The 25,743-nt window shown below is 41.6% G+C and overlaps 1 protein-coding gene across 2 annotated transcripts in view; it reads right to left on the bottom strand.

Annotated features, from left to right (window-relative positions):
* The window catches only part of LOC140739453 (drebrin-like), a 198,564-nt gene extending 173,300 nt beyond the window's left edge, over window positions 1-25,264 (bottom strand). The window contains exon 1 of one of the 2 annotated variants that reach the window (XM_073067762.1): window positions 24,966-25,264. In XM_073067762.1, the coding sequence (XP_072923863.1) occupies window positions 24,966-25,063 (98 nt within the window). In that variant the 5' untranslated portion in view covers window positions 25,064-25,264. The remainder of the gene's footprint in view (window positions 1-24,965) is intronic. The other variant, XM_073067763.1, reaches the window with a different exon arrangement.
* Between the last annotated feature and the right edge of the window lie 479 nt (window positions 25,265-25,743).

The following is a 25,743-nucleotide window of genomic DNA, read 5'->3' as shown; positions in this document are numbered from 1 at the left end:
TTTAACCAGTCTGCCAGCAGCAGGTGTGCTTTCAGCTGCCAGGCCTTTAACCTTCATTTATTTCTTTCCTTAAGATGCCCCTTAAAACATACCTCTTCAACCTTACTGTTTCTGCATGTAGTGGATAACAAATTTTACTTTATAATTACATTAAAAGGTCCCCAATTAGAATTTCTGCTTCTTGGCTACAAAAACAGACACTATAGCAGCATACACAAAATGCTGGAGGAACTCAGCAGGTCAGGCAGCATCTATGGACATGAATAAATAGTCAATGTTTCGTAACAAAACCCTTCATCGAGACTGAGAAAGAGGGGGAAGATGCCAGAATAAAAAGGTAGGCGGAGGGGAAGGAGGCTACCTAGAAAGTGTTTGGTGAAGCCAGGTGGGTGGGAAAGGTCAACTGCTGGAGAAGAAGGAATCTAACATAAGAGAAAGGGAATCTGGAGGGTAATAGTTGTGTGAAATATATGATGTGAATGACGCAATTCTATCACCTTACAGAATTGTGATTCATCACATGGTGCAAAGGATGAGGCAGTGAGCGGGAAAGGAGGGGGTAAGAGTCTGACTCCAGGTGTTATCCAGGCTGCCCCGACACACCTTCCAGCACTTGCTGGTTGGGCAAGGGTAAGCACAAGAATGATAATGGCTGCTGCCTCCCACCCAATTTTTCAGAATGAAATGAAAAGAAAATGTAATATATGCAATAAAATACTTGATAACTAATCAAATTTAGTGTATTATTACTTTAAATGCTTACTTGTACTGTACCCGTCCCCCTTATGCAAACCTATAAATGTTCTTAAGTCAGCTTAGCTCAAAACTGCAGAAAATCCCTCTGAGAAATTTCAAAAGGTACTGGAGGGATTAGTGTAACTAAAAGTAGGTACTTAAACACTAGCACATGCAATATTAGGTATAATACATGAAAATTATCTCTTTAAGATTATCACCCACTTATGCACTGTAGCTTATGAATAACTGTTCTCTGGGTTGCAACAACACCTTGCACAGAGTTCCAGAAATAGCCTGTGATGAGCCCGTGAATAAACGACATGTACTTTGTTGGAATTCCTTATGTTTCATATACACAAGTTTGTGCACTCCAGTAGATTTCAGTGGCGGCCGAGACCCCACAAAGTACTCCCATTTTACAGACACAATCCGACCCTTACATCTACACATGCACATTCATTCATTCACTCAATAATTGCATCAAAGCACCCCTCATAATTCTAACTTACCGCTTTTTCCCTACACAAAAGACACATGAAACTCAGGCGGAAGCTGGAAGGTACCCCAGGTTAAGTGATCATCTTAGCACTGCTTATGAAATGGCGGGTTCTCAGAAAGCATGCAGTTTTGGAGGTTTGTTCTTTCCAACACTGCCCACGCAGTCCCTCAACAAACATTTTTTTTAAAGTATGCTGGTCTCTCTGCCCCACTCCAAGAGTTAAACACTCTCCTCAACACATACAAAAGCTGGACGAACTCAGCAGGTCGGGCAGCATCCGTTGAAACGAGCAGTCAACGTTTCGGGCCAAGACCCTTCGTCAGGACTGAAGGAGGAGGGGGCAGGGGCCCCATAAAGAAGGTGGGGCGAGGGTGGAAAACCAATCAGTGGAAAGATCAAGGGGTGGGGGAGGGGATAGGCAGGAGAGGTGAAGAAGGAATGTAAGGGGAAAGCACTATGGGTAGTAGAAGAAGGCAGAATCATGAGAGAGGTGATAGGCAGCTGGAGGAGGAGGCAGAGGTGAAACTGGGAAGGGAGAAGGGAGAGGGAGGGATTAACCGGAAGTTGGAGAATTTGATGTTCATACCAAAGGGCTGGAGACTACCCAGACGGTATATGAGGTGCTGTTCCTCCAACCTGAGTTTGGCCTCATCATGGCAGTAGAGGAGGCCATGTATGGACATATCCGAATGGGAATGTGAAGCAGAGTTGAAGTGAGTGGCAACCAGGAGATCCTGTTTGTTGTGGCAGACGGAGCGGAGGTGCTCGATGAAGCTGTCCCCCAATCTGCGTCGGGTCTCGCAGATATAGAGGAGGCCGCACCGGGAGCACCGAATGCAATAGATGACCCCAGCAGACTCCAAGTGAAGTGTTGCCTCACCTGGAAGGACTGTTTGGGGCCCTGAATGGTGGTAAGAGAGGAGGTGTAGGGACAGGTCTAGCACTTGTGCTTACAGGGATAAGTACCAGGTGGAAGATCTGTGGGGAGGGACGTGTGGACCAGGTAGTCGCGGAGGGAACGATCCCTGCGAAAAGCAGAGAGGGGTAGAGAGGGAAAGATGTGCTTAGTGGTGGGGTCCTGTTGAAGGTGGCAGAAGTTGCGGAGGATAATATGCTGGATCCGGAGGCTGGTGGGGTGGTAGGTGAGGACAAGGGGGACACGGTCCCTGTTGTGGTGACGGGAAGATGGGGTGAGGGCTGAAGTGCGGGAAATGGAGGAGATGCGGGTGAGGGCATCTTTGATGATGGCAGAAGGGATACCATGATTCTCAAAGAAAGAAGACATTTGGGATGTCCTGGAACAGAAAGCCTCATCCTGGGAACAGATGCGGCGGAGACAGAGGAACTGGGAATAGGGAATAGTATTTTTACATTTGGCAGGGTGTGAAGAGGTATAATCAGGGTAGTTATGAGAGTCAGTGTGTTTATAGAAGATGTCAGTGGACAGTCTATCTCCAGAGATGGAGACCGAGAGATCGAGAAAGGGGAGAGAAGTGTCCGAGATGGACCAAGTGAATTTGAGGGCTGGGTGAAAGTTAGAGGCAAAGTCAATGAAATTGACAAGCTCTGCATGGGTGCAAGAAGCAACACCAATGTAGTCGTCACTGTAGCGAAGGAAAAGTTGGGGAGCAGTACCAGTATAGATTTGGTAACCACGGCCTCCCAAACATGGGCAATCAGCCCCCAGCGTGCCATGGACTCACTCGCTTCTGATTCAGACCTCAGTTCTGCAACCTGCATGCCACAGGCTCGGCCACCCCCAGCTCTAGATCCAGCTCGTACTGAGCTCCTGACCCCATCCAGACCGGGACCGCTCTTACTGCCGCTTGGTCCTACCGCTCGTCTTATTCCTCTACTAGCCCCATCCTCCCCGTGACTCCCAACCTTCCCTCCACCCCTCTGATCCCTCACCCTCCCCTCAGCCCGCTCTCCCTGAACATCCTAACCCCCCTCTCCCTCCTGAGACCTCCTACTCTTTACCCTCCTCTGACCCCAGCCCCAACCCTTGCCATGTCTTCACCATCCCCTCCAACCTTCCCCTCTCTGAGGCAGAGCGTTCTGTGCTTAGCAAGGGCCTCACTTTTGTCCCGTTCCGTCCACACCTCAGTGAGTCCGTGCCCAGCATGACGCTGAACTCTTCTTCCATCACCTACGTCTCCGAGGGTACTACTTTAACAAGGATTCCCCTCCCCCTATTGATGACCCCTTCTCCCGCCTTCAACCCTCTTCCTGCTCCTGCACACGCCCACCAGGCCTTCTACCTGCACTCAATCTTTTCAACTCCAACTGTCGCCGAAACATCAACCATCTCAACTTCACCACTCCTCTCTCCTTTTCCAACCTCACTCCCTCTGAACGCACTGCCCTCCACTCTCTCTGCACTAATCTTAACCTCACCATCAAACCTGCAGACAAAGGTGGTGCTGTAGTGGTCTGGCGGACGGACCTGTACCTCACTGAGGCCAAACGGCAGCTCTCTGACACCTCTTACTTACCCCTGGAACATGACCCCACCAAAAAACATCAAACCATTGTCTCCCCTTATCAACTCCAGAGATCTTCCATCCTCAGCCAAAAAACTCACAATTTCCACACCCCGCACAGCTCGGTTTTACCTCCTCCCCAAGATTCATAAGACTGACTGTCCTGGTAGGCCCATAGTTTCAGCCTGCCCCTGCCCCACTGAACTTGTATCTGCCTACCTGGACTCCATTTTGTCACTCATAGTTCAGTCGCTGCCTACCTACATCCGGAATACATCCCATGCCCTCCACCTCTTCAATAACTTCCAGTTCCCCGGTTCCGACCACTTCATTTTCACCATGGATGTCCAATCCTTATACACTTCAATTCCCCATCAAGAAGGCCTTAAAACCCTCTGCTACTTTCTTGACAATAGACCTCACCAGTTCCCCAACACCACCACACTCCTCAGGTTGGAGGAACTGGTACTCACACTTAATAACCTCTCTTTTGGCTCTTCCCACTTTCTTCAGACCAAGGGTGTAGCTATGGGCAATCGCATGGGCCCCAGCTATGCCTGCCTCTTGGTGGGTTATGTGGAACAGTCTGTGCTCCAAATCTATACTGGTACTGCTCCCGAACTTTTCCTTCGCTACATTGACGACTACATTGGTGCTACTTTCTGCACCCTTGCAGAGCTTGTCAATTTCATTGACTTTGCTTCTAACTTTCACCCAGCCCTCAAATTCACTTGGTCCATCTCGGACACTTCGCTCCCCTTTCTCGATCTCTCGGTCTCCATCTCTGGAGACAGACTGTCCACTGACATCTTCTTTAAACCCACTGACTCCCATAACTACCTTGATTATACCTCCTCACACCCTGCCAAATGTAAAAATGCTATTCCCTATTCCCAGTTCCTCTGTCTCCGCCGCATCTGCTCCCAGGATGAGGCTTTCCGTTCCAGGACATCCCAAATGTCTTCTTTCTTTGAGAATCATGGTTTCCCTTCTGCCGTCATCAACGATGCCCTCACCCGCATCTCCTCCATTTCCCGCACTTCAGCCCTACCCCATCTTCCAGTCACCACAACAGGGACCGTGTCCCCCTTGTCCTCACCTACCACCCCACCAGCCTCCGGATCCAGCATATTATCCTCCGCAACTTCTGCCACCTTCAACAGGACCCCACCACTAAGCACATCTTTCCCTCTCTACCTTTCGTAGAGATTGTTCCCGCCGCAACTGCCTGATCCACATGTCCCTCCCCACAGATCGCCCACCTGGTACTTATCCCTGTAAGCGTAAGTGCTACACCTGTCCCTACACCTCCTCTCTTACCACCATTCAGGGCCCCAAACAGTCCTTCCAGGTGAGGCAACACTTCACTTGTGAGTCTGTTGGGGTAATCTATTGCATCCGGTGCTCCCGGTGCGGCCTCCTCTACATCGGCGAGACCCGACGCAGATTGGGGGACCACTTCGTTGACAACAACAGACAGGATCTCCCGGTTGCCACCCACTTCAACTCTGCTTCACATTCCCATTCGGATATGTCCATACATGGCCTCCTCTACTGCCATGATGAGGCCAAACTCAGGTTGCAGGAGCAACACCTCATATACCGTCTGGGTAGTCTCGAGCCCCTTGGTATGAACATCAAATTCTCCAACTTCCGGTAATTCCCTTCCACTCCCTTCCCCCTTCCCACTTTCACTCTGCCTCCTCTTCTAGCTGCCTATCACTTCTCTCATGATTCTGCCTTCTTCTACTACCCATAGTGCTTTCCCCTTACATTCCTTCTTCACCTCTCCTGCCTATTCCCTCCCTGCTTCCCCTCCTCCACCCCTTGATCTTTCCTCTGATTGATTTTCCACCCTCCCCCCACCTTCTTTATGGGGCCCCTGCCCCCTCCTCCTTCAGTCCTGACGAAGGGTCTCGGCCTGAAACGTTGACTGCTCATTTCAACAGATGCTGCCCGACCTGCTGAGTTCATCCAGCTTGTTTGTATGTTTTGATTTGACCACAGCATCTGCAGTATACTTTGTGTTTAAATACTCTCCTGATTGCTGGGGACCCAGAGAAAAAGCAAAACTTAAATGTTATTGGAAAAAGGTACCTTCAATAAGATTGGGATTACTGTCTTTCCCCTGATCACACCAAGTTGGTAGGTTGTCCCATTGCTTGCCCTGTAAATCCAAATATAATGGCCAATGTGTTGAGATAATTTTTTTAATAAATGAAGCAACCTCTTTGGAAAAAGGATGGCAGCAGGAAAGTCTTTGTAACTCTTGTTGGAAAGACTGCCTAATGACCCAGTATCAGTTCAAACTGGATTATGTGGAGTACTGTTCATACTCTGTGAGGACCTGATGCCTGGGTCAGACCTCAATTCCTCCCCTGAAAAATCAGCGCTGGTTAGAATTGCACACAAACAATAGATGAGTTAGACTATGGGATAGAGGCAAACTTAAGGTTAGTTTATTAGAAAAAGAAAAACTGCAGAGCTATTTTTGTACAAGTCCTGGCTTTCATATCAAACTAAACCCAGTTCTGCAAATCACTTCACTACACAACTCTGTTTTAGTGAAAGGGGATTTTGGCAGGGTATTTCCACTGTAATTACATTCACTTTACCCTGGATATTTTGCAGAAACTATTTCCCCCTGAACCTCCCCCTCCATCCAACCCTATTCACTCTACAGAGAGGGGTGAATGCTCATTCTATTTTTCATATGTGGAATATTAGATAAAACAGCCATATTTCAAAAGACTAAAAGTTCCCAAACATCTCTTGTACCTGTTCCAACTGATGGGCATCATAAACTAATGACACTGTGATGGAAATACTTCCACGTTTTTCAGTGCAAAAATTCAAAGGACATCGGTTGTTTGTCAGTCTTTATGTACAGTTTTAATATGTATTTCTTTATTTTCCTGTAAATGCCTACAAAGAAATGCATCTCTGGTGACATATACAATACATACTTTGATAACAGATTTACTTTGGCTTGATTCCTTCATGCACATTTGTATTACGTAGCAGAACAACGGCCAAAGGCAGATTATAGATTAAGAAATTTCACTAAGGAGACATACAGCAGGGAAACAGGCCTTTTGGCCCACTGTTTCCATGTCAGCCATCAAGTATCCATCCATGCCAATCCCATTTTGCAACACAGTCTTTTTTTTAAACTATAGAATTCATAAGTACTCACCTAAAGACTTGTTAAAAGTTGTTAATGCACCTGTCTTCACCATCCACCTAGTGTATCCAGGTTTCAACCACTCTCAGGGTGAAAACAATTCTTCCTTAATTGTCTCTCTGAGTATCCTACTCTTTACCTCAAACCTATACTACCTTGATGAAAACATCCTTTCTAAATCTAAAGGGGAAGAAAACTCTCACCATCTATAATTCACAAACATTGCAACATAGCGCTGTAACATGACAACATGTTGCAAGTTACCCTTGCAGATCAACTTATTCTATTATAGTCATTCCTTTTCTAAGCCTTATTACTTCTATACAATCATTCATTCCAAATTCTAAGACTACACCGCATTCTCGGTAGCGCTGTACTCTGCATTCTACTGCAACACGTACAACACGCTGGAGGAACTCAACAGGTCGGGCAGCAGCTGTGGAAATGAGCAATCAACGTTTCGGGCCGAGAGGGAGAGGGCAGGGTGGGCAGAAGGCTGGTAGGTGCCAGGTGAAAAACCAGTAAGAGGAAAGATCAAGGAGTGGGGCAGGGGAAGCAGGAAGGGGATAAGCAGGAGAGGTGAAGAAGGAATGTAAGGGGAAAGCACTATGGGTAGTAGAAGAAGGCAGAATCATGAGAGAGGTGATAGGCAGCTGGAGGAGGAGGCAGAGGTGAAACTGGGAAGGGAGAAGGGAGAGGGAGGGATTAACCGGAAGTTGGAGAATTTGATGTTCATACCAAAGGGCTGGAGACTACCCAGACGGTGTATGAGGTGCTGTTCCTCCAACTTGAGTTTGGCCTCATCATGGCAGTAGAGGAGGCCATGTATGGACATATCTAAATGGGATGTGAAGCAGAGTTGAAGTGGGTGGCAACCGGGAGATCCTGTCTGTTGTGGCGGACGGAGCGGAGGTGCTCAACGAAGCGGTTCCCCAATCTGCGTTGAATCTCGCCGATATAGAGGAGGCCGCACCGGGAGCAATAGATGACCCCAGCAGACTCCAAGTGAAGTGTTGCCTCACCTGGAAGGACTGTTTGGGGCCCTGAATGGTGGTAAGAGAGGAGGTGTAGGGACAGGTCTAGCACTATCTTCAGTCTATCTTCAGAGATGGAGACCGAGAGATCGAGAAAGGGGAGAGAAATGTCCGAGATGGACCAAGTGAATTTGAGGGCTGGGTGAAAGTTAGAGGCAAAGTCGATGAAATTGATGAGCTCAGCATGGGTGCAGGAAGCAGCACCAATGTAATCGTCAATGTAGCGAAGGAAAAGTGGTGGGGTCCTGTTGAAGGTGGCGGAAGTTGCCGAGGATAATATGCTGGATCCAGAGGCTGGTGGGGTGGTAGGTGAGGACAAGGGGAACTCGGTCCATGTTGTGGTGACAGGAGGATGGGGTGAGGGCCAAAGTGCAGGAAATGGAGCATTCTGCTGTTGCTAGTCTGCCGTATTACCTTGATATCCTAATTTGATGAAAAGATTAGAATGGATGGCATGCAAAACAAAGTTTTTGCACTGTACCTCAGTACATGCCCCAATAAGAAAACAATTTGTGGATAATTTTGTATACCTCTAACAGGTTTCCCCCTTGGTTTTCTCTGCTCCAAGGAAAATGAAACCAGGTTTATCCAGTCTCTCTTTATAACCAAAACGCTCCATGCCTGGTGAATTTCTTCTGTGTCCTTCCAGTTCAGTCATGGCCCTCCTATCATGTGGCCACCAGAAATGCACATTGTGATCCAACTAATATCTTATGTAGTGGTATCATGGACTACCTGCTCTTACATTTATGCCTTGCCTAATTAAGGCAAGTATCACAAGTAAAGCACAAGTGTTGCTGCCCTTTATCAATTCTTAGGCACATACACCAAAGGACCCTCTCTTCCCAACTTTCACTAGGATCCTTATTCGGATTCCCAAAACACATCACCTCACTCTTTTTTGCAGACATAAATCCATTGCTTTGACCATCTTTCCAACTAATCAATATCATTCCATTTATTGAACAAGGCACAGAATTCATAAAATGGTAAATTGTACTGGAATTGTGGAACACTAGTTAAGGACAAGTCAGCTGTCCTGTACAAGTAATGCGATAGCTTGAGGGTGAAGCAGAGATTTATGACAAGGTTGCCAGGACTAAGAAAAATTTTAATCAAGGGGAAAAGATTAGCTGGTTTGGAATCTACAGGGAGATTAATCAAATTGTTTAAAGTTAGTGTCCTGCATAGGTTATTTAAGAAAGTCAAAATAGCAGGAGCTGGTAGAGCAGTGCCAGAGACAGGGGTGGAGGGTACAATGTGAGCGTATAGAGGTGGTGTGTAGAACCTACTCTCTCCTCAGCATTACGGAGGGCTGCAATGAAAAGAGCCATCACAACAGTCACAGTAGCTGCAGAGTGAGCCTCCAGATGGCTATCGATCAAGAGGTGTGACCCGTGGACCAAAGCTGCTGGGACACAAGCCAGGGCCTGATCCACCCTGGCTGGGTTGCCTGGGCGACAGTATCTGATGTTGAAAGGCCGAAACACCTGATATGTGTAAATACATCTTCTACTTGGGTGTAATTAGTGAAAGGATTTGTTACAGAAATCTTTTACCCCAAAGGACGAATTCCATAGCTTACTAAAACAAAAATGAAAGCAGGAGTCTTCATTTCATTTAGCAAGAACAGGGGTGACATGTCACATGTTGCAACCTATGACAGTTTAGAAGTGAAATGATTCTGAATCACTCTTTTGTGGCCACAGACTTAACTGGCTAAATGACTTCCTTCACTTCCATAAACATCTATGATTCTTTGCAGTGATAAACTTCAGCATACAAAGTATTGCAAGAAATGACTAAAGACTTCTACAACATCCTAATTCTCACATCACAGAACTCAGCATCATTCTGCATGTCTCAAATATTTTTGCCCTGATGAAGCAGATTGTTTGACATTTACAATACAGACAGATAATTGTGTTCACTTCCAGGTCCTTGTTCAGCTGGTTCCAGATCTAAATATATTTAATACTTCTGGCAAGTTTAGAATATCTGAAATAAACAAAGCTACTTTGTTAAAAAACCTCATTTTGTGAGCCTGGCCTGTGAATGTGTATTAAATCACCCGTTGACACAGTGATTCAGACAGTCCTCTTCTCATTCGAGACAGAGTGCCTAAAGAAAGATGTTTAACCAGTAAGAGCTACTGTTTGCAACAGAATTGATATAATTCCTCCACCAGGAGGAAAAGGCTGAATTGACCTCTTCTGTGGGAATACATTATTCAGATAGTTTTTTTGTCTGTTCCTGGATCAGGTACTTGTGATGTTATTCTTCGTTGGGGTTCTGCTAAAAAGGCTACCTGCTAAGCTTTGGAAAGACTGGAGAGCTTAATTTTAATAAATGTGTCTTTTAAACTTTTCTGAAAAATTAAAAGCAAAATCGAAGTGCTTGAAAGTAAGAACTAATTCATAGGCCTTGCTTGCTTTCTTTTTCTTATATCCATTTTGACCCAAGATGGCTGAACCTCATTGTACATATTGTGTAGAGTATACAGCTTTAGTATTCAGAAAATTGATTTTCTATTTTCCCCAAAAGTCTCTAATTCTGTTACAACTTAGTGAAATGAGTTATAAAAAGGAATCACTTGTTCTGGACTTTCTCCAAAATATTTGTACTATTCTTGGAACAGAGCATGCACTTCAATATTGCTGCTTGTTCATGGGAGATGAAACTGAACAAAACCACTCAAGACAATGTAAAGCAACACACACGAAATGCTGGAGGAACTCTACAGGTCAGGCAGCATCTATGAAAGTGAGTAGGCAGTCAACATTTCAGGTAGAGACCCTTCTTCAGGACTGAGAAGGAAGGGGGTAGATGCCAAATACAATGTATTTCCTGTTAAGATATTACATTATATTAATTACTATAACAAGTCTGGGTTTTTGACCATTGTTTAAATAATGTATCAGGTGATATAATTATTGCACCAGTCGGCAAAGTTTAGCATTGGAATAGTTTAATACCATAGACAATTCCAAATTGGAACCCAGTAAGATGGACCAGCAAATAACATAGCCAAAAGGCATCCTTTGCGCTCAGATAATCACAATTTACAAAACAATCCCCCAGTAGAGGGAAAGATAATGACACCTGTGGACCCGTTATTTAGCTCACCAGTTCATGATCATCAATGACCAGATGCTTTACCCTTTTCTGAATCTGAGCAGATGAATGGGTTGGGAAAGGAACTGGTGAGAAGAAAATATTAAAGTATACGACTCTAACAGGGGTATCTAAAGCAAGGTTTAATGTATCAAAAATAATCAGTTTTCAAACATATAGAAAATGAAGTTGAAAGGAGGAAGTGAGCAAGGCAGTGTTATTCCAGGCCTTTCCCTTGACCCATGTTTAACCGTGAACCATGAAAATAGTCTTTTTCTAAACATACAGAACTGATACTTAGCACAGTTGCACATCTAGCAGAGCTGCTGCCTTACAGTTCTAACAGACTAGGTTCAATCCTAACCTCCAGTGTTCTCTGGAGTTTGCATATTCTCCTTGTGACTATGTGTGTTCCCCCCACCTCCCAAAAATGTACTAGTGTATAGGCCAACTTAGCTCTGTAATTTGCATATAGCCTGCAGGCAATGTTTAGAACCTAAGAACAGTTGATAAGAATATTGGGAGAATAAAATGGGACCAGCAATGATCAAAATGTATTCAGTAGAGCAAAGGGCCCGTCCCTTTGATTCTATTACTAATACAAGCATTGAATAGCAAAACAAAATACAATTTTTTTAAATTCTCTAATAAAAAGGCAAGTTAAAAGGTATTTAACTCCAAATGATACAACAGGAGATGGTATCTGCAACACTCTACTGAAAAAACATGGTTAGGGTTCTGGCAGTTATATGATATAATTTATTAAATATATCATTGAAAATAATCAAGATGTATAAAGTACTTTCACAAAACATTACTATTGCACATCTAAATCTTAAAATATGCAAAAGCATACCTAGGTCAGATTTACAGGTTGAAGAAATCAATTTACAGTTAAATTGACAACAGCATCACATTGTCATTATTCACAATGGACACTGACAGCATTATCCAGCTGTTAGAATATGCAGTACTTTCACCTCTATTTTACGTAAGAAATAGCAAGATGAGCATTGTGCACAGTTGGAATCTGGTTCCTCATATGTGGCGGTGTTATTAGTTTTAGATCTGCAGTTGCACAATGTCCTAATGACCTTCTTTCATATTTGGAAGTCGTCCCATCAGGATTTTCAGTCACACCATCAAAGCAGATGAAATATTGATTTACATGAGCCACTGCCCTAGCAGCAATTCCAAAGGCAATTCAATCCAGATTAACTGTACAAGTGCCAATAGCAGAAAATATAAACAATTACAAAACAAGCTAATTAGATTTAAGGGTTAATTTTTTCCTCATTCCTAATACTAAAATGTGTATTGTCACCATGAAATATGCATCATGTTGCAAGAAAATAAAAGGCTACTCAGATGCAGTTTCTCCAAGCATACTGATAAATGCCTTTTCTTGACTATGCTAAACACATGGTACCAGTGGGCCATGTGACTCAGATTTCATCAACACCACAGCATGCATATATCTGCACTCTGCTTTAGATATTTCTTACACTGAGAATTTGCTGCAATTGTTCGATGAATGTAAGGTGAAGATCTCACACAGTTAACTGTTTTAAATGGATTAGGAAAAGTATGGGTGAAGATGATGAGATTTCAAATCAAAGATTATGCGGTAGTAGAGCATTACGTTCATCCCCTGATGCAGAAAGTGATGATGATCAACATGCAAAAAACACACTGCTTGGCCAATTAAAGCACTCATCCAACGGAAGCCCTTGGAAACAACAATTAATTGGTAATTACAGAGATTCTAAACGACTGGTCTCTTCTGGCCCTTATTAATATTTTAAAAACTGAATAAAAACTCCCCCCCAAGCACCTGGGTGTCAGCTGTGCTTCAGTTTGCAGCAGTCACAGCTGATTCACAAGTCCTGGGTTCAAATTCCACTCCACAGATTCTGAACAGAAAAACCTAGATTGACACTCTGGTACACTATCAAAAATGTTCTACAGCACATTGCTTAATGAAAATGTTTTAAAAGGTTCCATTGGAATAATTCAAATAGTATGGGCATTATCCTCTATTTCCTGACCAATAGTTATACTTTAATCAAGATGACTGAAACAGATTACTATCACAATTTTAAGAGCTTGCTAAATACATATTGATGGCCACAGATACTGTACATACATCACAATAGTGACTGCATTCAAAATGCACTTCATAGACCACAAAGCACTATAGCAAATGCAAATATTTGCTCCTTTACCACATCCCCAAGAACCAAGACATCACTGAAGCTATGCAAAACCAGAAGTCTGGGGATTGTTTCCATGGCAACTTTGCACCCTCAGTAACTTCATTATTACACAGTTCTTAAAAAAGAAAGAGTACATCAAAGCTATTATTAAATCATTGAAAACATTGGCAATTGACTGTCCTCACTCCTTTCCTCTCCCATCTTCAGCATTTCTTGTGTTGTTCACATCTTGGCACCACTCACCTCTGCACCTCCTACAATGCCATTTTCCCCCCTCAACTTTAGTTCTAGATATTTATCCATTCCTTGGCAGACTAACATCCTTTCAGCCACTTGTTTTTGAATAAGTAAATTCATGGATGAACAAACAGTAAAGTAACCTAATGCTACAAAAATTTCTGTTATCTGTAAATTGAATATCTAAAAAATGTCAGTGGATAACCAGTGCAGGTAGCAATGATTTACCCTTGAAGTGTTTAGGTACAATCAATTTATGTTCAGCCTTGGTATAAAGGTTGATATAAAGCACCAAAAACTTCAATTGCAAGTCCCAAACCAAAGAGCAATTTTTAAAAAATTAACAAAAAATTTAAAAAACAAGAATATTAACTCATGAAATACCTGGGAATTGAACATTCAACTCAGAACTGCACAGAAGGAATTCTAGATCTCGAGGTTAAGAAAAAGGATGTGCTGAATGTTTGAAAACATTACAAATCCTCAGGGCTAGACATGATATACCCCAGGTTAGTAAGGGAAGAGTCTTTGAGTCCTCAATGACCATAGGAGTAGTACTAAAAGATTAGAGGGTGACAAATGTTACTCCTTTGTTCAAGAAAGGTAATAGGTATAATCCTGGGAATTATAGACCAATGAGTATTCTTAGAGACAAGAAATATGAGCATGTGGAGAAGCATAGCCTGATCTGGGATAGTCAGCATTACATTGTGAGGGGCTGATCATACCTCATGAGCCCCACTGACTTTTACAAGGGACAAAACAAAGTGATGATGGTCAAGTGGTAGATGGGGTGTACAAGGATTTTAGTAACAAGGTTCCCCATGATGAGCTCATTCAGAAAGTCAAGAGGCATGGGATCCTGGGAAACCTGACTGCATGGATTTGGAGTTGGTTTGCCCTTAAAATGCAGAGGATGGTAGTAGCAGATGCAGCATATTTTGCCTGGAGATCCGTGGCTCGTGGTGTTCTGCTTGGATCCATTCTGGGATCTCTGCTCTTTGTGACTTCCATAAATTGACTTTAATGAGGAAATGGAAGAATGGGTTAATACCTCTGCAGATGATATGAAGGCTGGTGGTGTTGTGGATGGTGAAGAAGACTGTTTACAACAGGACAAAGTCAGGATGCAGAGCTGGGCTGAGAAGTGGCAGATGGAGTTCAATCCAGAAAAAAAAATGTGATGCACTTTAGAAGGTTGACCTTGAAGGCAGAGTAATAGGTTCATGGCAAGATTCTTAGCAGTGTGGAGGAGCCGAAGGATCCTGGGGCTCCACATCCATAGATTCCTCAAAGTTGCTGCACGAGTTGATAGGGTGGTTAAGAAGATGCAAGATGCATTGACCTTCATTAGTTGGGACACGGAGTTCAAAAGCCATGATGGATGGCTTTTAAGACCACATTATAGGAAGTATTTGGAGGCTTGAGAGAGGGTAGAGTGGAGATTTACCAGGATATTGCCTTGTTAAGAGAGTGCATGTCTTATGAGGAAAGGATGAGTGAGCCAGGATTTTTCTCTTTGGTGCAAAGTAGGACAAGAGGTGACTTGATAGAGGTGTATATAATAAGAGGCCCAGATAGAATAGACAGCCAGCATCTTTCATCCAGGCAGCAATTGCTAATATGAGAGGGAACAATTTTTACGTTATCTGAGGGAAGTATAGGGAGGATGTCACTGGTAGGCTTTTTTCTCCCCCCAGACAGAGTGGTTAGTGCATGGAATGCACTGCTGGGGTGGTGATAGATGCAGATACGTTAGTGACTTTAGGAGACCCATTGATAGGTACACAGATGAAACAAAAATGAAGGGCTATGTGGAAAGGAAGGGTTAGATTAATTTTAGAGTAAATTAAAAGGTCAATTCAATGTCGTGAGCCAAAGGCCTTGTACTGTTCAATGTTCTCAACATGAAATATTGCACGTGTATCTTTAAGGCCTAAATTGAGAACGGTAGGAATTCCAATATCTGAATGTAACATTCAAAATATTAATGCAATGTGAATGAAGGGTGTTAATTCACAGCAATCAAATGAAATAGATACACAATCATACCTCAGAGAAAAACAATTCAGTCTGAAAGGACTCACAAGATCACAAAATAGATACAGTCAGCAATTCAGTCTATTGTAGCTTAGCTGTCAAGTGGCCAACAGCAGCATAAATATGGCTGCTGTATAATTCAAGTGCTTGTCTTTGCTAGCCTGGTCCAGGCCCATTACAAGCTTTGATCAGAAAATATCAGTCTTCTACTTTAACAATTACTTATACAGATTTATCTTTTTTACCTGGATTAAAGATAAATAAAACACAATAGAATACTTTCTCAGAGCTAAAAAGATTTTCAAGACTGCTTTGATCAGTGAAATTTCTATATTTTAATATCATTTTATGGCTTGTTTTTACACCACTTCCAGGTTTAAATACCTCTTTTTTAAGCCTCAATGACCAGGACTGGACACAATTGAAAAGAGTTATCAGATTATAATTGTGACATGCACTCATGAATTATCAAACTGATATTTTACTACCTATACAATAGTGACTTTGTTGAATATAGTTTTACAATGCCAATTGTAATGCCAATATGACCCAGGCAATGTTTATTTTCCACTGTTACTTTACCACTGCCTTTGGAATATCGGCTTTGCTCCCACCACCATTATATCTTCCTGTTAGATGCTCATTTACCCTCTGCTCAGAATACAGCTTCCCAGTTTACACAGACTTCTAAACCTTTTTATGTGCTCTACAAATATATAACTTTTTAAATTATAAATGTATATCTGATAAAGTTATATCTGTATAACTGTAAGCTGAAAGATTGCTATCTTGGCATTTTTCCAATTTGTAAATCTATCACTTCTGCACTTTCCTCTTTTGCTCCTCCCAACCTTCAAGCATTGTGGTCTACCCATTCCTTCTCATCTTCAAAGACGTAGCACTGAAATTAATTCTTATTTTTCAGAATGCATGGAATCCCAACTCTCACTCATCTTAAATATTGAAAATGACAAACCATCACAGTTTGGTTCTCTTGAGGGACTGACACTAAATTGACCAAAACACCCACTTCATTGGAACTTCACTCAAGAACAGCAATAACATCTAACATCCCAACATGTTAAACAGCATTATATATAAAAAATGACTGACAGGTAAATATTAGGGCAGATATCCAAATGCTTTAAAAATCCTTACAGCTCTAGCTTGCTCGATAACAAGCATATTGGATATTCCATCACTTTTTGGAACCAACATAATTCAGCAGCTTGTATAAAAAAAAATTCTAAATGAGAAAGTGCAGTTAGATTTGAAGAAGCCAACTTGGAACCATAAAATAGCTTGATATAATGGACCGATGGATTTAATTGTACCAGATGAATTGCAGCATGGCCAACTGTAATGCAGCACATTTGTAAGGCAAGAAATGGCAAAATGACAGCACTGTTGAAATTAACACAAAGGACACATCACTCCAGCTAGCCTTACCTTATCCATGTTCTCCTCAAAACCAACTTTTGATTCAAGTACTTAACAATTTATTTTCAACAGCACAAAGAATTTGCCCCCACTATTTTGATGGCAATGCATACTGGATCCTAACTACTTACTGCATAAGAAAATTTGTCATGTCACATTTGATTCTTTGGCCAGTTAACCTCATTCTACCCTCTCTGGTTCCTGATTGTTTACCAATGGGATTTTTTTTTTCCCTTTTTATCCACTTCCTCCCAAACTTGCTGCATTCCAAATTATTCATAAGCTCCTCTGTTCAATAAAGAACACAACTTTTCCAAACTATCCACATAGCTAAAGTCCTCTAGAAAAGGCACAGGAGGGATTTAGTCAAAGGAATCACAGTACAACTCACTCTGTGACCTCTTTAAAGCCTTGACAGTTTTCCTAAGTATTACGTTCATAACACCAGTTGAGGGTAAATCTTTTTTTTTTAAAAAGGTTTATTGAGACTTCCTGGTTTTTGCACTCTATGCTTCTGTTCATAATGTCAAAGATTCTGTATGCTTCATATATATTCTCTGAATCTAAACTTAATAATAAATTACAAACACTACAAACTATTTTTACAAAAATATTTTTTTAATACATGTTAATTTTACAAATCTGATCAGAACACACATGTCCGTATCAGTCCTAATTCTGTTTCTGAGTGTGGTTTCCAAGAGCTTCCCAATAGCAAAATTGTAGCTGGGTTTCTTCTTGCACTACTTTTTCCAGTATGGATGTAGAATTTGCAATTCTCCATTCCTTTGACACCAACCCACATCCACAGGATCATCTAACCTAACACCCACCTCTCACTTACCCTGTTGCTGTGGCTACAACATGCAGTGCTCAACAATCATGCTGAAAACACCAAGTTCAGTAGGCAACAGATTAAACACCATTCAACAAACATTGGCACAAGAGGAAAGTTACATGACTAATGCCAAGCCATTTAGTTTAGATTGATACCTGGATTAGAGGGCTATGGTCCAGGTACAGGCAAGATAGAACTAGGCAGAAGACCAGTATGGACTAGATGGGTCTGCTGGATGGGAGAATTAAGGCAGTCAAACAGTCTTTTGACTTTAAAAGAATTCTTTGTATTTGGCATTTTTGTATTTGGCATTTTTTTCTAACTCCAAGCTTCAGTCTGAATAAAGCAATTGCTTCATGACCTCAGCTGCCAAAAAGTGCAAGTAAACACTTTTTGAACTGCAGATAACATCCAATTATAAAATTTGATCAAAGTTTGAATCAGCTGATCAACTAATTAGCTTCCAATGTCTGTGAAGATGAGTGAATAAGGAGGTAGCAAAAACAATGTCAAAGAATATCCTTTTACCACTTATTTCAGTACCAGGCTATTGTGAGCTCCGATGCAGATTTCCGCTACTTTAATTAGGAGGACGTACAAAAGTCGCTATTGGATGGCACACTTTAACTTTTCAGGTTTTTGATTAGATCGTAGTGAAATTTCATAAATAGGCAATTTTAATTTCCTCCCACAAATTGATATAATATGTAAACATGTATAAGCTCTCCCCCCACCCAGAGTAGGGGAATCTTAAACAAGGCAACATAGATTTAAAGTCCAGGCAGGGTAGATTTAAAAGGAATTTGAAGGGGCAAGATCCCCTCCCCCCCCCCTAGACACACAATAGATGGTGGGTACAGTATATGGTACCAGCTGCCACAGAGGTAGAAGCAGTAGAACATAGAACAATACAGCACAGTACAGGCCCTTTAGCTCACAACGCTGTGCCGACCCTCAAACCCTGCCTCCCATATAACCTCCACCTTAAATTCCTCCATATACCTGTCTAGTAGTCTCTTAAATTTCTCTAGTGTATCTGCCTCCACCACTGACTCAGGCAGTGCATTCCATGCACCAACCACTCTGAGTGAAAAACCTTCCTCTAATAATCCCCCTTGAACTTTCCACCCCTTACCAAATAAGTAGTGAAGTAGTACTCATGGGTTCAATGTCCATTCAGAAATCAGATGGCAGAGGGGAAGAAGTTGTTCATAAATCACTGCGTGTGTACTTTCACAATTCTGTATCTCCTTCCTGATAGTAGCAATGAGAAGAGGCCATGTCCTGGGTGATGGGGGACCTATTAATGGATGCTGCCTTTTTGAGGAATCGCTCCTTGAAGATGGCCTGGATACTACGGATGATAGGAAATGTTTAGAGGAACATGGACAAACACAGGCAAATGGATTATCATTGAGAGGCATGGTGATCAACATGGACAAGTTAGGCCAAAGGGCCTATGTAACTCTGAATCAAAACCTGTCTTAATCTTCTAACATAAACACTTCAGAACTAGTAACCACTAAAGATATGCATTTTGCATATTTAGTTCCACTGACTTCCAACAAGCAAAGTCAAATTTTGCTCCTTTTGTTTTATTTATGGAATTATTGCGTTTTTAAGTCATGGATAACAATTAGAACACTTAAGCAACTTATAGTCACATCACTTAAGTTGCAGGACATGGATACTTTTGTCACCCATTCCCCTAGGTTTAATTACACAGCAAAGCACTGTGACTGCAAGGGAAGGGCAAATGCTGGGTACTCTTGACAAGTGGATCATTTTATGACAATCTGAATCTGAAGTCATAAACAAAATGAGATACTTATCTGACTGGACCAGTGAATACTTGCTATAATACTCAAACTAGCAGAGTGCATATTCAGCCACTGACCTGTCATCTCTCTACCTGTCATTATCAACACCATTACGGCAATTAATCAGGGTTATCTTGTCACCATACTCCTTCCTTGTATTATCCACCATGATAAATAACTGGATTAATAATAGTAATACCATCAGATCCTCAAACCCCAATAATCATTCCTAGGTCAGTTTTATGGATTTTTTGTTTTAAACATGCCATTACTCTAGTTAGTCACCTAGTTTCATGATGTAATCACACTGCAATAATCAGAGCACGTTACAGAAATTACCTAAGCAACCCTATGATATAATCTCGGGCAACCAGCCAAGTAATTGTATCTCCTGCATTCAGATATACATCCCATCAGCTCCTAAACTATCCAGATTATGGCAAAAGTAAGTACTGAGTTACTAGTTTATAAAATGTCCAAAAAGATACTTTGAATCTAATAAAAATGAAAACTGATTTCAGGGAAAAGAATTGAAAAGCATACAAGTAAATTTATCACAAATAAAGCTAGAATCAGTGCCTGCAGGAATTAGCACTTCAAAGAACATCTCCAGAGACTCAGTGCTTGACTCTATCCTACACATCCCATCTGGTCCAGTAACTATTACCCCCAAAGTTCTCTCTTCTTTTTAAAACAGCTGCTTGCAAACATTGATCTGAGCAGGAATGTATTTTTAAAAAAACAGTCTGAAAACTGCACAGGCAGATACAAACCATGACTCACAACACAAGCAAACGATGAAGGGCAGTCAAAATAACTAACAGGCACAATAGCAAAAGTAAAATGGTTTGACTGAATGGCACGGCATTCAGTGGCCAGCCGTTTAACAATGAGCTACCCACTTCCATTCTGTGTTTATTGTTACAATTTGTAACAGTATTGCAACTTGAAATACTAATAATTTAAATATATTGCTCTAAAATGTTTCCAAGGATGTAGTACATTTATTATTCTTTGGTGGTGGCATCCGTTAGTCTCACGAGACCTGGAATAGTTTCCAGGGCGCAGGCCTGGGCAAGGTTGTATGGAACACCAGCAGCTGCCCATGCAGCAAGTCTCCCCTCTCCACGACACCAATGTTGTCCAAGGGAAGGGCAAGGGCCGATACAGCTTGGCACCAGTGTCGTCACAGGATTTGCCAGAATGAGGTTGAAGGCAATGTCAGACTGCCTTAGGAACTCCAGCTCCAGATTTGTCCTCAGGGTTTAATCCCAAAGCCTTTCCCATGAGTGGGTATAGCCACAAGGCCATATTATTCAGTAACATATTATATTAACAAATTTTTAAATTATATTAGCATAATTTCAAAATTATGTTAACATTACATTAAAAAAATTCCAGTTACACTGCAACAAAGGCTACGTGAGTGGGAGCATTTCAGTTACTGCGCAGCTGTGCACCTGCACAGCTTAGAGGGAACAGTGATCACCCCAGACCAACAAAATGTTGATAAGGCTATACGTCAATAGAAAAGCAAGAAGGCCTTTGTATCCACGAACATCGAAAATTTGGCAAGAGGCCGATGCAAATTCACATTTTGCATACTTTTGAAGAGAAGGACATCCCAGGGAACAGATTTGTATGCAATTACTACAGAAGGAACTCCTTGCAGTTGGCTAAAAGAGCAAGTCAATACAAGGGTCCGACTAAACAAATTTTTTTGAGTAATTAAAGAACTTTTCTCCGTGTTAATTCCATCCATCTGAGCCGAGATTTCTCTCAACACTCGAAGTTGCAGTGAGCAGAATCATCTGATACTTATCTGACTTCATAAAAAAACTTTGACTCTGTAATTGATCTCATGTCAAGAGCCTTATCACCTCAGAACCCATAGAATTGGAGGGGAAATAAATCATCCTCAGCCCTGAGAGATTAAGAGGAATGAAGGTGATATCATAGTTATAAGGTCAGTTCAGATGTCAAATATGATGCTGAAGTCCTAAACCAGCTGGTCCTGTCTAATGATGTTCAGAAAGGAGATAAAAAGATAGATAACAAAAGCTTTTGTCCTCCCAGTTACTAGCATGAGAAAACTCTGCCTCATTCAAGACTGGATATCAGAAATGCAGTTTGACAACACAGAGGCAATTGTAAGGAGCAACAGAATGAAAATGACTGAAGGAAATTCTCTGATTACTGTATGTATGAGCAGTTAATAACTAAGAAAGGGAAGTCATACTCAGCTGGATTGTGGAAGACAGCATTGGAGGATTGTCCATTATGCTGTATTAAATGCCTCAGAGACCAAGAAAGCTGAAGGATAATGCACAAGGTCAGTTACTAAAGATCTAAATGAGAATGCCCTTGCATTACAAAATACATAAAAGCATCTGATTTCTAAATGTGAAATACAGAACAGATGATATTTCATTAAAATATTACACATCAGGAAGATGACTGTCTCTGATAAAAGAGTCAATTTCCTAAATAATGACAGGATACACATCTTGGTCAAATACTCTCATTTAAGGAATTTTCAAAATGATGGTTAAAATGTTGCACAGGAAGATGATTAAACACAAACAAAATCTTGCGATTTTAAAAAAGCCGTGTCTTTGTACATTTTTAAAAAAATCGAAGTCCACATGTAAGGACAGAGTATATTTTTATAATATATGATCAAAGTACAATTTTTTTTTAATATAAAGGCCTAACCAGAGTTTCCTTATGCACTAATACCTCCCAGGACTTAGCCAAGATCAAACCATACTGGAATCACCACAGCAAGTGCAGACTCAAAAACTTCAATATATCACAGGAATCAATCACAAAATACCAATCAATCAAGTAAAATGGAAGAGATCAGGTTAGTTTATATTAAGGCAGTTTGCAAGGATATGCTTGTCAATGAAATGAAAGCTACACAGACTCGGCAGATCCAGGTGAAGGTACAAGAAAAGATCTATGAAGCAGACATTGCTGATAATGAATAATATCATTGATTCAGAATTAAAATCATGTTTGCCAAAGAAAGGCCTGACCAAATAAGGTGGTCTAAACAAACACAAGCTACTATTACAGTTCAAAGTAAATTATCAAAGTACATATGTACAACCCTGAGATTCAACCAGAGAATAGAATGAATAAGATTTTCAGAAAAAAAATCTGAAATACAAGATAAAAGGCAGGGAATGAGTACACAAGTAGACAAGGGGAAATAGTAACAGGAGAGACCAATAAACAACTAACAAAAATGATGGCTCTCTAATGGAAAAGCCTACTGCTTTAGGTGGAAATCAGTTGCACATTTTCATCAGCTTTTCAAAAAAAAACACAGAAGTGCATTGTAACTTTTCTCCATAAAAATCTGACTGATTCTAACACTATGTTGGAACCTGTTCCAGCTGAGGAACTGAGAAAGGATCTCGGAGGCATGAACTGGATGGTGCACATTTCAAACGAGCTGCTCAAAATAGTTGTTGAGGTGGACAGCTTAGCAACATTTAAAAGTGTAAAGAGTAAGGACAGTGAGGGAATGTGAGAATAATGACCAAAGCATGAAAGCATTAAAAATAAAGAGATGCAAACATGACAAGAACTTACATAGAAGGAACTTTTGTACAAATTCTGTTATTCTGAATTTTCAAGTGATTAACATATTTTAGCTTGATTATATTTGCCTTAGTAACACAGGCTGATTAGAAATGATTCCCCAGTTAAGAGTGAGCAAAATTGCAAAAACCAAATTTGGCACCAGGTGGAGAGGTCTGTGCACTAGGTCCATAGGATATAATTTAATGGCATAAAATCTGGGCTGAGCAAGCAATGTGTTATGCACATCCGATCTTCTGCCATATGAAGGTCCTTGTCCAGTCCTTTTATGGGAAAGTTCTCCAAAATGGATGTGACTTTGATGAGATAGAATAAAGGTCTTATTAATCCAGAGATTAAGAATATGCAGACAAATCATTTGAAGCTTTAATACTGAAGTACTTCTGTGTGGTTTTCATTTAAACACAAACCATGGGCCCCAGGAAAAGACTGTAATCCACTTTGCTGCTAAAGCAATTTCCATATTATTTAACCATTACTGAAAACCACATGTACAACACACAATGCCATAATTTTTATAACATTCCCTACAGACTGACTAGGTTGCCTAGGCAACGAGTGATGCAAATACTTCTACGTTTTTCCGTGTTTTAAAAATAAAATTGATTACTTTTGCTGAGAAGGCTTGAAATGCAGTTCAAAAATCATTTGCTAATCACACAATCTTATCTCCATGTCCTATTATAATTAGTCATACCAACTGCATTATCTGTCATAAATCACGGAAGACGCGGGTCAATGGAATAACCATTATAGTCTCATAACTCCGTTAAAATGAACAATTGCAATAGACGTTGCACATGGCGAATAGATAAGGCGCACAAAGCATCGGTCACACTGCAGAGATATTGAGGTACCGAAATGAGCCCTAATAAAAGTGCGCGTGGGTGGTAGTGTTGAAAGGCGGTGGGCGGGCAGAGACATAAATTGCGGTCTGATTTGCATCTGATCAGCTACGTGATCCTTTCAGTCTGCGTTACAATGTAACAAAGAAAAAGATTTGCGCTTCACTGACTGTCACCTATCGGTAATCACAGGGCGGTGGAAGAAGAGATTTGTCCATCACACAACAGCCTTAAGGCTCATATTCTTCGACACAGCAACTTCCGACCAGAAGCAGAGCGAATCAGGCGCCGCAGGTACTGGCGTCGCCCTCTATTACCACCAGTGATTACCTAGTTCATTGCAAGCAGCATTTTATATTTCACAACTGAAACAATTAAAGGTTATCTATAAAAAATATTTCAGTAAATATAAATAAATCACAAATCGCACTTTAAGAAGCATGACTAACTGCAGGTTTTTCACGGTTATATTAAGCAAAGTTATTTCAAGGGTATCGAGGACGATTCCTAAATAGGCATACCATTAATTAAGACAACTCAATATTTAATCAGTTATAAAATTACTATAGTGAGTTAATTCAAATATTTATTTCATAACACATACAGCATATACAACTTGCTACTAATTAAATTTGTATTTATATGTTGTATCATGATATTTCCTCGCATCCGATGATGCCCTATTGTTCGCCCGGAGCGAGGCGCTGGTGCATTTCCCAAGTCTGCAATAGGAGGTAATCCCCAAAGCCGGAATCTGCTATGATTTACCGTCTGCATCCCTCTCCATCTCCATCCCCAACTCCCGTTCCACTGCTTGCCCCTGGTCCTACTATATCCCGACGGCTCTGTGCCGAGATCCCCTTACCAGTCGGTGGAGGTCTTCTCGTTGATGACATCCTCATAGGCTGTGAGTAAAGCGAGTCTGTTATTACTAAGATTGAGCGCCATGGTCCCTGCTCCCATTGAGATCTTTCCGGCTCTGAAGCTGCAGCTGCGCTCGCTCTGAAACTGAACAAAGACTCCCCCCGCACTGCGCCGGGTCCTAGTGCCTGGGATGGTATCCGCCCGACTCTGAAACTGAACAAAGGCTCCTCCTTCCCTGCGACGGGTCCTAGTGCCAGCACTTTGCCCGCCCCAATCCAAAACTGAACAAAGGCTCTTCTGACACTTTGCATCCGGACTACAATTTGCTTTATAATCCGCTCTTTCTAAAGAGGAACCAACGACTCCTCCCCAATAGGCGGGATCCTAATCCTAACATTTCCCCAGCATGAAATTGAACAAAATTTGCCCTACTTCTCTTCTTGTTCTGGGCAAATTTCCCAAATTTCACAGGGTCCTAGTGCTATACATACGGCCCCACCTTGAATCGGAACAAAGACCCATTGCTCAGCACTCCTCTTTCATAGTGATCGTGGTCCTCTGGAAGTACATACTACTCTGAAAATGAACTGATGTCTCCTTGTGCACTGCAGAAGATTCTATTGTTTGCCTTCCCAGCTCTGAAACTGAACAAAGGATTCTTGCATATGATAACTGGTCCTTGTGTCTGCCACTCTAGAACTGAAAATAAGGCACCCTTTGTAGTGGGCATAGATACCTTGCCCTAGTCCATTCAAATCAAACAATGACAACTTTCTCAC

This window comes from Hemitrygon akajei, chromosome 15, assembly GCF_048418815.1.
Source record: "Hemitrygon akajei chromosome 15, sHemAka1.3, whole genome shotgun sequence".
Taxonomy (NCBI): Eukaryota; Metazoa; Chordata; class Chondrichthyes; order Myliobatiformes; family Dasyatidae; genus Hemitrygon; species Hemitrygon akajei.
Note: the sequence above shows the minus strand (reverse complement) of the source record. Positions and strands in the feature narration are given on the sequence as shown.